The sequence below is a fragment of the Malaya genurostris genome, chromosome 1, assembly GCF_030247185.1.
Source record: "Malaya genurostris strain Urasoe2022 chromosome 1, Malgen_1.1, whole genome shotgun sequence".
Taxonomy (NCBI): Eukaryota; Metazoa; Arthropoda; class Insecta; order Diptera; family Culicidae; genus Malaya; species Malaya genurostris.
In genome coordinates this window covers 144,511,472-144,527,804 of record NC_080570.1, presented here as the reverse complement: position 1 = coordinate 144,527,804, position 16,333 = coordinate 144,511,472, and the positions used below count along the sequence as shown (strand labels likewise).

At 38.5% G+C, this 16,333-nt stretch overlaps 1 protein-coding gene across 5 annotated transcripts in view; it reads right to left on the bottom strand.

Annotated features, from left to right (window-relative positions):
* LOC131426045 (glutamate receptor ionotropic, kainate 2) overlaps positions 1 to 16,333 on the bottom strand; it is a 318,947-nt gene that overhangs the window by 106,210 nt on the left and 196,404 nt on the right. For all 5 annotated transcript variants that reach the window (XM_058588453.1, XM_058588455.1, XM_058588452.1 and 2 more), the window contains exons 6-8: positions 14,753 to 14,894; positions 14,525 to 14,683; positions 13,919 to 13,939 (exon numbers count right to left, since the gene is read on the bottom strand). In XM_058588453.1, coding sequence (XP_058444436.1) covers positions 13,919 to 13,939; positions 14,525 to 14,683; positions 14,753 to 14,894 — 322 coding nt within the window. The remainder of the gene's footprint in view (positions 1 to 13,918; positions 13,940 to 14,524; positions 14,684 to 14,752; positions 14,895 to 16,333) is intronic.

The window sequence follows — 16,333 nt, the reverse complement described above, 5'->3', positions numbered from 1 at the left end:
AAGTGCAGAGTGCAGAGTATCAAGTACAGAGAGCAGAGTACAGAGTGCAGAGTACACAGTGCAGAGTACAGAGTGCAGAGAACAGAGTGTACAAAGTGCAGAGTACACAGTGCAGAGCGCAGAGTGCAGAGTACAGATTACAAAGTACAGAGTGCAGAGTACAGATTGCAAAATGCAGAGTGCAAAGTACAGAGTGCAGAGTACAGAGTAAAAGTGTTTTTTTTTGTGTCGAATTTAGTCTACGCTCACCTAAAATATTTATATCGAACAACGTTGCTCTAAAATCAAAATTTTAAGTGCACTGGAGGAATAAAAACTTACAACTAACAGTTCAGTAGCTGTTAGCAACTACATAGAGTTCATGCTGAACTCAAAGCTATACCTCGGTTTGAACGCATTTATCACCTGCCTTTGAGTCAATTTGTTCTGGTTCTGTTGGGAATTATTGTTAAGAATCGATTTCATTACGAGTAGAATTCAATGGTGAGATACATTGAATTCTACTGTCCACTGTCACGTCATTACAAGTGGACAGGACTTGACAACTCTATTGTCCCACGACAAAAGGGCCTAGCTACAAATGACATTTCTCTTTGCTTTCATGAATTACCGGATTGATTTCATATTTGAGAAATAACTCCTTTTTTCTGGAAAAAGAAACCAGTTGTCAGCGTCTTGTACTAAACTCAAATGAAACAGAAGAAAACAACATTTTAATAATTCTTCAAACTAGGGCAACAGCGGGAACAGCTTTTCTTGTTCGCAATTTTCCCCATTCGATATCAAACCGAGCGGGCCAGGGAAAACCCGTGCATTTGGAAGCCACCAAAAAGCAAAGTTCTTCAAGAGTGAAATTAATATGAGCAACATTACTTTTGAATTAAAGTCGTCATGCCACGGGACGGGACCGAACGCATCAAACCGACCCGAAGAGAGAAAACTCATTTGTCGCCACAGTGACGGTCGCAGTGCTCATGTTGACGATTTTACAGCTTCCACATTTCCGTCCTGTCCCCAGTCTAGTCACAGCTCTATTAAGTCAACCTCGAACCGGGTACCGTAGTTTAGATGAAATGACACAATCCTACATTTTTGGGTGCTTCAACGACCTTCGATGGCATCATCATCATCATCATCATGAGTATCACCATCAGCAGCATCGCCTTTGTCTGCATCGTTCAAAACCCCTCCGGCAATCGGCCAACAACTTCCATGGGGAGTAATTTGTGTCAGCACTTTTCGGACCCTTCGCCCTAGCCGTCGGTCACAGTTTCCCGGTTCCGCCGCCGCCACCGAATGATGCGAACATGCAGAGGCAGTCTGTCTACTATTGATGCCCTTGAGGCAGTAAAAAGGACTACCCACTGACTACTGCTGCTACCGTCCAACAACCGAATCAAGCACCGAAATCCCTAAGCTTGCTCTCCGAACTGACAAGTGGTAGTGGACAACTGCATGCGTCAGTGAGAATTTAAACGATGCAATTATTGACATTGCATTGTCCTCCCTTTGTCCCCCTGAAGGATGATGGTTTCGCAAATAGACGGATGCCGCACTTCCGCGTTTTTCGTTTCACTCGTAGTAGAATGGAAACTAAGCTTCGTTAGTTGGTGGAAATAGTGGCTTACAGCAGAGCGTATGTAAACTTGAAAAAAAAAACACACAGTTTGGTTTGTTATTTTGCAAAAACTTGGTGCTTATGTTGAGCCTTCCGGCACTTATGTGTCTAAACCGGCCACTATAGAGACGAGTTCGCTGGCAAGCACAGAGTAGTATCCTAACGTTTCGGAACATAGTTGATGTATTGTTTACAACTTCTAAAATTTTATTCACACCATTTGTTAACAAAATATTCAGAACTAAAATGAAATTTCATTTTTAAAATTTTAAAAATCTTCAATCCGAGAAACTGGACGGCCGAATTTGACCACCATCTTCGATTCATCAGTGCATAAGCAGTTTATGTCGAACTGCCAATGCCACCTCACGGTTCAACGAAAAACATTTTACAGACGTAGAGCTGATGCTGTTAGCAAAACACTTGTTTTGCTCCGAAGTGCTCCAAGTTACAGACGTGCCGAATGGAGTAACTGAGGATTTTCTGGCTGTCAACAGAGTTTGATATTATAACATTAACTGCATGGAAATATTTCTACGCATCGCTTCAAGCAGATAAAACTATATTGTTTAGTCATTTGTTTCACTGATGAGTTGAAAACAAAACTATATAAAACGTATATCAGTGGTCGGAACTTCAATTTATGACGAACAATGTCTTACGTCAACAGTTCGAATAACCCAAAAGGCTGTTTTTTGTAGTTTTTTTACTGTGTATATTTTTTAGAGTGTTATAAAATTAATAGCTATTGAGCCACGCAATGATTTGAAGAAAGTGTATGCAAAAAATACGCCCAATTTTAAAAATCTGTCATGAGTCGAATCGGTTTCTCCAACCGTGCAAATACTTGCTTGCTTTGTTATGCTGAACCCATCCAAAGCGTATGTTATCCATTTCTAAAACGGCTTCTTGAAGTTGAAACGACTTGTTTTCAGCATCAATATTCGTTTGTCACTCAAATTAAGGCTAGAATGAATTATATTCGAATGCTTGATTTGCTCGAATATTGATTGAAATAAATAGGACAAAATATTTATTAGAATAAACAAGACAATTCCAATAAATATACATATTTTCTTCAATATATTCGAGAGATATGAAAATTTCGATTTTTCAGTGATAAGTTATAAAAATGCATTGGTTTGAATATAAAGGTTACACATAATTTCAATTATGTTGCCAAAAAACAAACAAAACGAGCCAAAATAAAGGGTGATTTGGTACAGGTATCTTTCTGGCCACACTTTTTTGACAGATCACTCGGCCCTGGGGAAAGTTTTTTTGGCTACACTGTTTTGACAGATCACTCGGCCCTGAGAAAAGTTTTTTTCGTGCTTATAAAAAAGGTAAAAATGTAGGAAATAGTGAGCATAGCAGGAAAAATGTCGATACCAATAATAGTGAGTATAACAATTATAACAGACATTAAAAATGGTTAGAAAAGCGAAAAACATTGAAATTTCTGAATTTTTTTGTTTTAACCTTAAGGTCATTCACCTCTTCGGGCCAGGAAATCCTTCTGAACCTATGTGCGGGGTTGGAAAACTTCTCTTTCATCGACACAGTCTCTTTAAAATATTTTTTTCTTTTTTATTAAAATAATTTCTGACACTAATTTGGGTTCATTTTTGACACAGTGTTATTCAGTATTTGGTTTGGGTAGTTCACAAAAGCAGGCTTCAGGCTATCTATATGTATAAAAATTGCATGATTCTTTTTTTGTTTGATCAGTTACCACCCCCACCGGGTTCGTACATCCAAAAAATTAGGAAAACTTGCCGGAAAAGTGGGAAAAATCCATAAAATTGTTTTGTATGGACAATGTAATTTTCCGTTGAAAATGTCGTCAATGATTGCTAGATCTACGATTGATGTTTGGCGCGCAACGAGTTGCATAAGTGTTTGGTCGTCGAAGCAAAGAAAACTAGATCGTTGAAAAAATCGTTTGGCGCGCAACGAATAGTTTTGTGTGGAGATTTCACATGCATACTTGATTCATGTTATTTGTCATTTCGAACCACGTGCTTAATTGGATATCACAATTATTGCTTGCCAAATTACTCAATAACAAAATAGATATGACTGTTCTAGAAAACCACTGTAGGCAGGAGAAAAAGTTCTGATAACGTTTACCAGTTGATGGATTGTGTGTAATGGAGTTAGATAAATAATATTGGTCATTGTGAGCGCGAGTTCAACAAATCAGAATATTTTTGAACGAATCAATGAAAAGATTGTTATGTAGTAGCGCTAATGTCAAACTAATAGATTTTCCTTGCATGTTTAAACCCCTTAACCACCCCCCCCCCCTCCACCCCTTCCTGCGTACGGGTCGGGTACCTGAACAATATCCTCTTTATTAGAGACCTAAAGTACGCGTGGCACTTTTTGGCAACTTAAATATACAGAACCAGTCCTGAGAAAACTTTCTCACTGCTTAAAAACTGTACTGCTTCAAAGTTTATTCTGTTGCGTCGGGTGAACATTCAAGTATAAGTAATTCCTTAAAACGGACTGTTCAGAATGCTTTGTATGCTGCTTAAGTCAAATCTTTTTTTACAAAATTTTGGTTACCTGAACTGAATACAAATTGTAAATATATCCCTTTCTACCGAATGAACAAAACTAGAAAAGAAACTCTTCAACATTTTGTTAAGTTTATCAATAAAAAATTCTGGTTAGTGAGCTTTTTTATCGATTACCGAGAGTATAAATCACATCTGAAAGAGAATGTGGCACTTTCTATCCATTATGTCGAAGCCATTAGAGCGGGATCTCTGTACAGTGCATCGATTCAAAGGATGATATGACAATCTGTACATTTGTTCAATTTATGCTTAACAGAAGTATTTCAAATTTTCACAATAATTTTTGGTGATATTTCTTTTTTGGGCTCTAGCGAATGTGTGTAGGTTAAGTATTCAGAAAAATAGAGGAGAGAGAGAAAAAATAATTTGTGAGCAGGACGAAGTTCGACGGGTCAGTTAGTAAGGAAATATTTCTCAGACCGTGCGTATTAAAAATAATACCTTTGAACGTTATCATAGGTCACAATCTGAAAAAATTACACGGATCGGAAAAAATTATTTTGTCGATTACGTCACTTGTACGATTATTTCTCCGAAACTTGAAGCTATGATATATGATCTTCGAAATCGACCCACGGCCTAATTTTAATTTTGGTTGAGCCTAAAATCATTGATATCAACATTGAGAAAATTGGGTGGTAATAAGTTTTGGCGTTTACGTCACATGTGCCATTATATCACCGGAACCGTAAGTGACAGCCGTTGGATCTTCAAACCTGTCCAATAAAGCAATAATAGCTTTCAAACAAGTCATAGTTTGTTGAAATCAGTTCAGCTACCTCCGAGAAAATTGGACGGTACGATAAAAAAACGCGATTTGTCGATTCGAAGGTCAGTATTTCCAGCAATTCCATTACCTTTCTATAGAGAAAGGCAAAAAGCAAAGAGATTAATAATAATAATAATAATAATAATAATAATAATAAGAAGAAGAAGAAGAAGATAACAAAATTAATAAAAACGAAGGGTTAGCTATTCTAAATCGCACATAACTCAAAAATAGCAGAAGTTCTTATGTGAACGAGAATAACAAAAAATAGTGAAACGATTAGTGATAACAAAGTTAACATAAGAAATTGAAACAACAATATAAATTATAAGAATGGAAAAAAGCAGAAATTGCGAGTAATACTGAAATGGTTAAAAGTTGAAGATAGTTATAATAACAGATGGAATAAAAAAATGGAACAGTAGCGAATATCGAAAAAAGCGGAAAAATTGTAGCTGCGGATGAAAATTAATATGAATTAAGAAGTTGAAGTTTTCAATTTTGAAAAAAAAAACGGTGAACTTTACTCCTAGACCTAAAATCAGCGAAATTGATAAACATTAGTATAACGATCTGGAAAATAACACGCTTAGCGAAAATTACACCAAATTGTAGAAATAAAAAAAAAAAATTCAAAACCTTAGAAGATGCTACATTTCATAAAAGCAAAACCTTTAGTTTTGAAGCGTAGCGTACCGAAACCATCGCATGGCTGGTGCTACGATCCTACTGACACTAATACCGTTTTTGATTTTGAACCCACTCGCGGGTAAAACGCGAACTCGCATTGATGTCGTGGTGCGACCCGAGAAAATTTTCAGAGCGAAACTTCGCGATTGGAGTTCGATCTAGAGTGACCCCAGGTTGCAAAAACAAACATCTCAAAAAGTTGTTTGGGCAATTCTGGGTTAGCTCTCGGGCTGCTCTGATCAATAAACGAAAACGGTATAAGAATTCTTCCAAGTCGGGGTTCGAACACAACAACAGCTGGCTTGTAAGGCCAGTGCCCTGTGCAAATCACTCATACACGCTTAGTACAAATTGGTTATTTGTAATCATAGTCCCAGATGAAAATTCTCTGATTTCAACAGTTTGAGATAATGAATGTTGATCTTTTAAGAACAAAACAAAAATATAAATGCAAACATTATTTTTTTCTCTTTGAATCTTTGAATTACCCAATATTTAATATAAAATAGACTTGAAAAATACACGTATTATGCTTAACTGCCCACGTTTGTATCATCTTTTAAACAGTCTTGTTATTTAGATAGCGAAATAAGTCCGAAATGTCTTAATCGGACTAATGCTAGAATATAAAATATACGATAGTATGTTAGAGTATGCTTTATAGACACTTCTGTTATGGTTTAAATTTATTTTCAACGTTTTGTCTTTATTCATTTATCCATGCTATACTTAATGTTTACTTTGAATTTTGATCACAAACCAGCGATGGTGCAATCCGAATAGTCTACCGACGCCCCAGGCTTTTCCAGACGCCATTAGCCAAAAGGTCTCTCCTTGATTAGTTCAGCTGGGCACGATTTTCGTTCAAACCAAACGAGTCACGGATTGATAATTCACATCGTTCCGTCAGTCAGTAGTCCTTCAATCACATACATCTCACCCACACACACACACACAATGGCCACGTCGACCGATGTTTTATTTATTTTACCGAATCAAACAGCTGTCACCGCAGTTCGTTGGTAGTTCGCTTTATGACTGCTGAGATCGAGCGTTTGGTTCCCTTCTCGGGGCACAACAGTTTTGAAGCTTTAACGACCGGGAAAAATTCTATCAAGACCGGTTCCGCAGCATTCTTTGCCAGGCTCACATGTGCCTGGCCGTGTCTCAACGGACGCCAGTCGGACAAAGTCGATCAGATTGCCCAATCGGCTGACGAAACGAGCTGACCGAAACACGACGAAACAGTGACGGCGTGACATGAGTATGCAAGAGTCGGAATGTATGGAAGATTTTGTTTCACCACGTAGGCTTAAGACTGTACTAATCGTTGTTGGAATCACAACCGGCACCACCGGTCAGGTTCCAAAGTCACATCACGTCCCCTCCGGCTGATGATGACGATTCTGCAGTTCATTAGAAAGTCACACGAAGACAACAGTGGAATGACTGAATGACTCCCGTATTAGTGAAACGTGAAAGGACTGAAAGAACGTTACTCCGGTTGCGTGACACAGATGCATGAATTATCTTTAGTTCTAGGATAGAAGTATCTGATTTAAATACATGGTTGGATTTTTCAATACAAAGCGAAAGAGATTTTGAAAGCGCATATTGATTTGGAGAACTTAAAAAAACAGAACTGTTACTATTTAGGCCTTATAAAAACAAAATGCAGAACCAGAGATGCCATCTATACAGATTTATCTGTATTGTATAGAGTTTTGCGTACTGATATAAATCAGATAACAGATTTTATACAGATTTTCTAAACTTAATACAGATTTGTAAAGGTTCATAAAAAGTGAGAAGTAAAAAGTTAGACTTTTCTCTCTGAGTATCTGTTAGTATTTGATTGCAGTAAAAGTTTATTAATAAACGTACAAATCACATGTTAAAATGGAAATCTTTTGTGCAAATATTTGATGATGAACACTGATAAACATTTATATTAAAATTTTAAACCAATTTAAACTGATTCACTCTTTCTGGTAATATTCGAAGCCAAACAGTTTTATTGAAATATAAATATTAACAATATAATTAAACTAATGTCATCATTGAAAAGTGAGTTTGTTTTGAATGAGAAAAAAAAGATCACCGAAGAATTTAAAAGCATTGCTTTCAATGAGAAAGTGTGATAATAGCTTGAATAATCATTTTAAAACATTCTACAGTTCAAAGTAATGAGGTGAAGGGTTGAGATGGAAATAGGAGCTCAGATGAAATAGGGAGCCGTTACCCTAGATAAAGTGCTGTTGAAGTGAATGAAATTAACGATAAAGTGTCCTACACTAGCATCACTCGAACCTGCAACCTTTTCCTCTTCATGGAAATGCTCTGCCATTGAGCTATCTTGAGAATGCGGAGATGTTCGTATCTAATCGAATCATTTCAATTCAATCCTACGGTGTTTCATTTTCTGCGATAGAAACTACAAAATCAATAATCCATCTCTGATTAATTTTTTTTCAATTATGTAGGTATACAGTCAGGTTCAAAGTCTCTTCACTGTCCGGTGCATTGTGAAAGGTTAGCGATTTGTATTTATTCTCACATTCAGTATCACATAATTACATTGAGTCATGCGTCTCATGCTAAAAAATATCCTGATTCGGCAAAGTAGATGTTCAAAAACGATCTTAATCCACCTAGCAGTGAAATAGTACCTTTTTTCATAAATCCACATGTGATTTTTTACATAAATATTCTTCGCTATTTCTAGTTTTCATGAAAGTATTTTATTGACCGTCGTTATAAATGACAGTATGAACCCTGTAATCTCGGAACTGCAAGTTGAATCGAAAAGAGAAATTCTACAAAAAAAACATAAAACTATGCCTTTGAATCTAAACGTGTGACAATCGATTGAGCCTTTCATGAGATGTCGAAGAGAGTTCCACTTTAGAGTTTTTGGTCATTATTTACGGTACTACCAGAATCGGTATTCAGGGACCAGCATAACCCAAAACGATTCATATAGTGATGAATTATTATAATGAATAGATTGCAATAGTTTTGGGTCCAACTTTTTAAAATCTTCTATGACGGTTTGAATTTTGAAAACGCATCACCCTGTAATACCTTAATCGTCAGTCGGAATCGGATAATGTTCACCAAATTTGTTAACCTTCTAATTTGAATTTTCGTTTATGAAATTCGGTTTGGCTTCGTTAAGAAGCCTTCGAAACCGGAATTCGAAAATCGGTATAGACGAAGTTAGTTGAATTCACCTAAGGGACTGTAAACCTTTTCATTTGATTCGAAGTTTTTCAAAATCAGTGTTGCCATCTTTGAGAAATCGTTGTGCGTTCCGAATTAAATTTTTTGGGTCCTTCGTGGAACGAAAACTCGAACACAGGTAAAACTGAAATAAGTTTATTTGGTCATCGACTATCAAAATCTGCAAACCCGATAAACCCAATTAATTTATGACAAGTTGACATTTTTTCACCAATTACTGTGTATCTCCTGAACCGAAAGTCGGATCTTATTAGAAAAGAGAAGTTTGTATGAAATCGTGAGACCTTTCCCTTTGAATCTTAGATGGAGGAAATCAGTTCAGCCATCTATGAAAAAAATGAGTACCATTATTTTAATTCCGTTTCACATATCAGGTGTACAACTTTGCTTCCGCCGTTTTTTTCCAAAAAAAAAAAAGTTTTATTGCGAAAAAGTGCTTACAGATGTATTATTCAAAGTATTGTCCGTCGCTAGCGACAAGTTCGGGTCCTTTTTTTGACGCTATCCATGAAGCAATCCATTTTTCCAACTCTTCGAAGGATTGAAAATGTTGATCTGTCAGGCCGTGAACGGAATAGGTGGAAGTCAGAAGGGGTGACATTTGGGGAATACGGCGGGTGGAGCAAGACCCATTTCAGCGTTTTCAGGTACTTTTTGACCACTTTTGCGACGTGAGCATTGTCGTGTTGGAGGATAACTTTGTCATGTCGCTCTTGATATTGTGGCCGCTTTTCGTTTAGCACGCGACTAAGGCGCATCAGTTGCGTTCGGTAGCGATCTCCTGTGATGGTTTCATCCGGTGCACATTTTTATAAAACTTACTGCTAAATTGATCTAGTTGACGGATCTTAACACATGGATCAATAAGTCCCGAGACTAACAATGGAAACAACATTTTTTTTGCAATTTTTTTTTATTCATCAACATAATCACCTTTTAGGGTGATACAATGGTTCCAACGTTTTTCCAATATTTCAATACCATGTTTATAAAAAAATTTATCTTTCGTTTCAAAATAAGCTTCAGTTTCAGCGATGATCTCCTCATTTGAGCCAAATCTTTTTCCCTGGAGTATTTTTTTTAAGATCAGCAAAGAGCCAGTAGTCACTGGGGGCTAAATCTAGCGAGTATGGGGGGTGGGGAAGCAGATCAAAACCCAATTCGTTCAATTTCGCCATTGCTTTCATCGACTTGTGGCAGGGTGCATTGTCTTGATGAAAAAGGATTTTTTTTCTCTGCATGTGCGTTCGTTTTTTTGCGATTTCCTCCTTCAAACGCACCAGTAAGTCAATATAATAATCACTGTTGATCGATTTACCTTTTTCGAGGTACTCAATGAAAATCACGCCATTCGTATCCCAAAAAACTGACGCCATGACTTTGCCAGCTGACTGCTGCGTTTTCGGGAGCTTCGGACGGCTTTCGCCAGCTGTGCACCACTCAGATGACTGCCGTTTCGACTCTGGAGTGTAGTGATATATCCATGTTTCTTCCATGGTCACGTAACGACGCAAGAAATCTTTTTGTTGCGAGTAAATAGCGATAAACTGCTTTCTGAATCATCGACTCGTTGCTGTTTTTGTTCCATCGAAAGCAATCGTGGCACCCACTTGGAAAAAACCTTTTTCATGCTCAATTTTTCATGAAGGATAGTAAATACACTTCCATATGATATCTGTGTCATCTCAGCAATCTTACGGAGCTTCACTTTACGATATTTCATTATAATTTTTGTCACTGATGTGAGTGAATTTTCCGGTGTAACGGTTTCCACAGGTCTACCCAAGCGTTCCGCGTCATTTGTGTCGGTACGACCACGTTTAAACTCGGTAAACCACCGACAAATCGTTGCTTTTGATGGACAAGAGTCCGGATAACATTTTTCAATCCATTGTTTCGCTTGCATGGTGTTTTTACCCATTAAAAAACAATGTTTTATTAAAACACGAAACTCGTTTTTTCCATTTTTTAAACAAACTACAAAACGACTTTACTCCAACCTCGATAACTCAGCTGTTTCTGGTCGGATCGACTTGAAATTTTGACCCATTTCAAGCAAAGGTTAGTACTCTAGAAAGACGTGGTTACTAGTTTACTACGAGCGCCATCTCTGCTTTAGTCTTGGGACTTATTGATCCATGTGTTATTAGTTAGTGAATTTATAAAACTACTTTGAAACTACTAGTCCCCGGTTCCCGCTTCCGAAAGCACCGATAATAGTGAAGAAAATCTCCAAAAACGGAATTCCCGTCGATTTCTCATCAACGGTTAAGCCGTTTTTCACGATTCATTATTCAAGTTATGGCTCTCATTGTCTTTAAACATACTGTGCAATTTCATCCTGATCCGACTTCCGGTTCCGAAGCTATAGGGCGAGGAGTGTCATAACATTCAAATTCAAAATGACGATGTAGGGGAACGGGTATAGCGTTATAGGTAAGTCGATACCTTTCACGCTGCCCACCTGGGTTCGATTCCCAACCCCGCGCACATAGGGTCAGGAAACTTTTCTGGCCCGAAGAGGTGAATTACAATGTTAAAACCTCTATAATCGAAAAAAATGACGATGCAAAACTGGTACGCGACGGTACGTGCGGCTTTGCTCCATTCACAGCGTGCTAGGTTCAATTTCGTATAGCTTGCAGCAGAGATGTCTATCTCCTCTGTGTGACGAAGAGCAAGCAAAATTTCTCCCCTCGCACTGACAACTTCAACGAGAGCTCTTCTCTTTCACATTTATACACCACTGTTGTGTAAAGTGTACACGCATCATGAGTGCGTTTGTTTATTTCCTTTTACCTCTTCCACTGAATCGCACCAAAGTGCTAGAGCATTAGCTAATAAATTCTCTGAGGAGGATGCAGATACTTTCACAGAGGTGTACACGCCGGTGAGCACTCTGCTGTATGGTTTTCGTAGATGAAGCGTGGACACGCAAAATCAGCAAAATAAAACAATTTATCGTAAAATTTTCGGTTTTTCTTGCAAATTTTTCATAGCAAGGTCAGATCTACTCTCTATTAATTGAAGTTCACAGAAGTGTTCGCTCACAATCACGCGCCAGTGGTCACTTGGGTGTATTTAGACGAGAGCGCGTGTGAGCGATTCATGCGAAGAGAATGTGTTTCACTCGCGCTAGCTGCTTTAACCACAAGCACACACTCAAATGCTGTCTATTCGACACTGAGAAGAAGTGCGCTTTCCTCTTTGTGCGGTGCTTCGTTTTTTGCATACTCGGTGTGGCAAAACTCTGACTCTAGCGTGTATCACTCTGGTGAAATGCCATCTCTGGCGTGCAGAGTTGCCACATTAAAATTTATATTTTTCAGGTGAAAAATATGTAAATTTCTAATCCTTTTATTCAATTTGTACCTACTTGTTAGTGTTATTACAAGATCATGATAACGATGCTTTTCAATAAAAGTGCACTTATTGGCTTTCTCATATAGAAAGTTTATACAATATGTTCTATATAATTCGACACAGTTCATCGAGCTGAGAAATGTATGTGTCTGTGTGTGAGTATGTGTCAAATAATCTCACTCATAAAAAAAATCTCGTAGTCCTGTAGGTTGCTTTTGAATTTCACACCGTCATTTAGAGCGACCAAGGGTAAAATTCTTCTAGATTTGGCTTAAAACTGATTCAATTCGTAGGCTTTAATAGTTACTTACTAAACGAGCCGACTTTGGCTATACTGGTTCCAAGTTCCTGGTTCCAAAAGTACCAGATGTAGTGGTCAAAAAGTTAAATACGAGGCTCACTCTATTTTCTTAGATCGATTAGAGATTTGATCGATTTCCACAAACACAGGTTGCTGTTTAATTTCATCCGGGTCCGATTTCCGGTTTCAGAACCATAGGGTAAAGAGTGTTTAATCATTTAGTGCAAAATAAAGAAAAATTCTTATCAACTTGACATAACTGTTTAGAATTTGAAAAGGTTATGTTAGTTTATACCCAAAGAAAGTTTCTTATTTTATTCAAGATTGAAAAAAAAAATTCTTCACAAAATCTTCTGGTGATATTTTTGTAAACATAAGTAATATGAGAAAGGCATCATTACACCACAAGGTGGATTAAAACAGGTTTTTATGTACATGTGGGATTGACGAATTTCAAATGAAGGCGACCAGAAAAATAAGGAGGAAGAGCGAATTTGCAAGACGTGATGTGGCTAAAGAATGGCGCAATTCCGCCTGCACGATTTTGACAGCTGCCGGAATCTTGCCAGGCTTCTGTCGGCTGCCAGAATTTCTCACAAGCCGGTCTGTCTTTCAACATTGGAAAACAAACAATGGAAAAGGTTGTGTGTGTAAGTGTCAGTTTCTTTTTCAATTATTACAAATCCCTCTTTCTAACACTTTCCATAGATTAAAGACTGAAACCATCCACTTTTGATTTGCACTTAAGAATTTGTGGGAAAATACAGGAATATGTCGTGATAATTGAAAGAGAAACTGTCATTTGCATTTGGGACCTTTTCAAATGTTTGTCGAGATTTGTCCACGCAGCTCACACGCTAACGCAATCATACTCATAATCATTGTAGCAACCATCTAGCTCAGAATACCATAATAGCTTGAGTTGAAGCCATTTCATTTGGGTGATTCAAACAGATTAACTTTTTTTTCGTGAATATGACACAATTTAACGGTAACAGATCCCACTGAGTTACGACGGTTGGTCATCACCAAATGGCTTAATGGGTCACACCGACGGTGTGACTCCCCTCTCTCCTGTGGTTTCTCACCTTGTCCGTATAAAATGGAGGAAAAAATAGTAATTCATCGCACAACCATCGCCCGTAAAAATCGCTGACGAAGAACAAAATCAAATCAAAGAGCCGAGCCGAATGATTGGCATCATCCGAAAGTCATCACCGGTCGGATCGGATCACTGTCAGACATAAAATCTGACACCGGTAAAGATAGGGGACAGGCAAACTGCTGACCTGCCGAGCTGGGGTGGGCTGTTGTTTAGGAGGGGAAGGATATCAAAAACTACTCACCTTAATAACGGTCACATTTTCCTGGGTTTTGGTGGCGTCCGCGGTGTGGAATGAAACGAGAAAACGGATCAGAATAGAAACAAAAGTTAGATCGGAGCCAAACGGTCTCGGGTTTCCGAAGACTGGAGTATAAATGATTTATGAGACATTGAGAACATCGCCGTACGTGAACGGGGCGCAATGATCAGCAGAAGCCGATGTCGAAATATTTTGTTAATCCGTTTTGCGGATCCACCGAACTGTCCATGGATTTTGTGACAGACGAAAACGGTTCGGCTTAATAAAATAAATAAAACATATCTTGTCAGTTAATAAATCACTTTTCCAATGACACTGGAAGGGATTGACGGAACGTGCGGTACTCTGCATGGAAATGGTCCACAAATGTAGCCCTGAAAAGGATCAACCGACGATGAGCATAACGACGGACCGGCGAGGGATCAAGTTTGAACCGGGGATTAATGGCCTGCTAATAAAAGTAGGATTTGAAAAGGGGTTCTCATCGATGGCATGTCGCCATCGATACAAGCCCCGGGAGTGGGCTGTAAAATTTCGATTTTTTTTTGTATACAAAAAGAGGATATTGAAATCATGGGTCCAACTTACCGTTGTTTTGAAATCCACCTTCTTCCCCAGCCTTGCCTCGCCGAGGGTCCAATTGTGGATGGCCTGAGCCACCTCGGGGTTTTCCGGATCGACCAATCGGAAGGCGGTGATGTTCGTGCCACCGTACTTGAACTCATCCAGGCTGATGGTGTGCAGGTCCTGGCAAAGTGAGAGCGAAAAAAAGCGATAAATTATTAGACGTCTTCCACCTGATTTTAGACGACCTACCAGCGACGTTATCAGATAGCTGTGATAATCACTCATCATACCGATCTGCTGGGCCTGCTTGAGGACGTCGTAGATTTTCTCTATCGTACAGTCGAGGACGATGTGGGATTCGGCCGAATTTTTTATCTGCTTCAACAGTGGCCTGGTGGAGTTTGGCATGAAACGAGAAGAAAGAAAAAAGAAGCGACAAGCGAGGATTAGCAACGGAGTGTTCTCACTTAATATGATGAGGATAACTGACTGGGAACTGGAAAACTAGGAAAGGTAGGTCCGTAGTCGAAAGCACTGTCGACGTGGTGAGCTACTACTATATGAAGCTAATATTTGGTTTATTTATCCGCTCGCTTGGACTTGACTTCACCTGCTATTTTGGAAGTTCAAATATTGGATAATAGCATGTGTTTTTGTTTGCATAATAACTGCGGGGAATATATTTGAGTTTGTCAAACTATATATATTAGTGATTAAACTATAATTACAATAAAAAATCTTGACTTAAATTGTATTGCCTGCGTAAATTCTATTTAACAGTTCGGAAGAGCAACGGAAATGGGAAGGACTTTAATTAAACAGAAGCCGAATGGAAATCAATCAATTGAACTTAAACGAACTTTTTTTTCAGGATTTCTAGAAAACTCATTGTCGTCGATGCAGCAGCAGAAGCAGCAGCCAGAGCATGCTGGTTTATTACTATCTACAGTAATATGACAGCCCGCGGTCCGGAAATTGTTCCGCAAGCGGACAAAGCATCGATGTCATTTCAATACGGTTCGGTTTACCACAGAAAATAAAGGACCGCATACCGATGAAGTTAATCGTTTTGAGTTTACCACATTGCGTTGGTTTCCATTCTTCGGTGCAATTATATAGTTCTGTGGTTTTTGTTTTCTATCACGCATTCCTTCGAGGCCATTGTGGATGATCTGTGGACGCTGGTGTCACGGCATTTGCATTAATAATAATCGGATTATATCGATTACTGTTGAAATTTTTCAAGAATTTAGGTCATGAATTTAAGAAGTGTATCGAAAATAAGTTCCCACATACATGTATTTGTGATGGTTTTTTATGCTCAGATCACAGCATGCTGTGCGTTCGGCTGTCAGCTTTCGTTTGTTTACTTGCTTGTGCGGTTGAAATTCTGCGTTTTCCGAATGTCGCGTATAGAAAAGGAAGTGAAGATTAAAGTTCTGGACTCATGGCAAAGTGAGATGGGTATTACTATGCGAAAATTGGCGAAGCGATTTGGAATTCATCATGCCAGTGTTAAAAACCATCATTAATAAGTTTGGGGAACACTAGTCTTTGGATGAGCTACCAGGAAGAGGCAGAAAACCCGGTTCTTTAAACCCGAAACTGGACCAGAAAGAGGTATCTCTAATCATGAAGAACAAATCAATGTCAATACGTGATTTAGCCAAAAATGCAGGAACGAGTGTCGGAAAGATCCAGCGCATCAAGAGGCGAAATAACCTGAAGACCTACAGGAAGCAGAAAATCTCGAAACAAAGTGTAGAACAGAAGAAGCGAGCAGCAACGAGGGCCCGGAAATTGTATTCGCGTCTTTTACAGTGTCCGGAT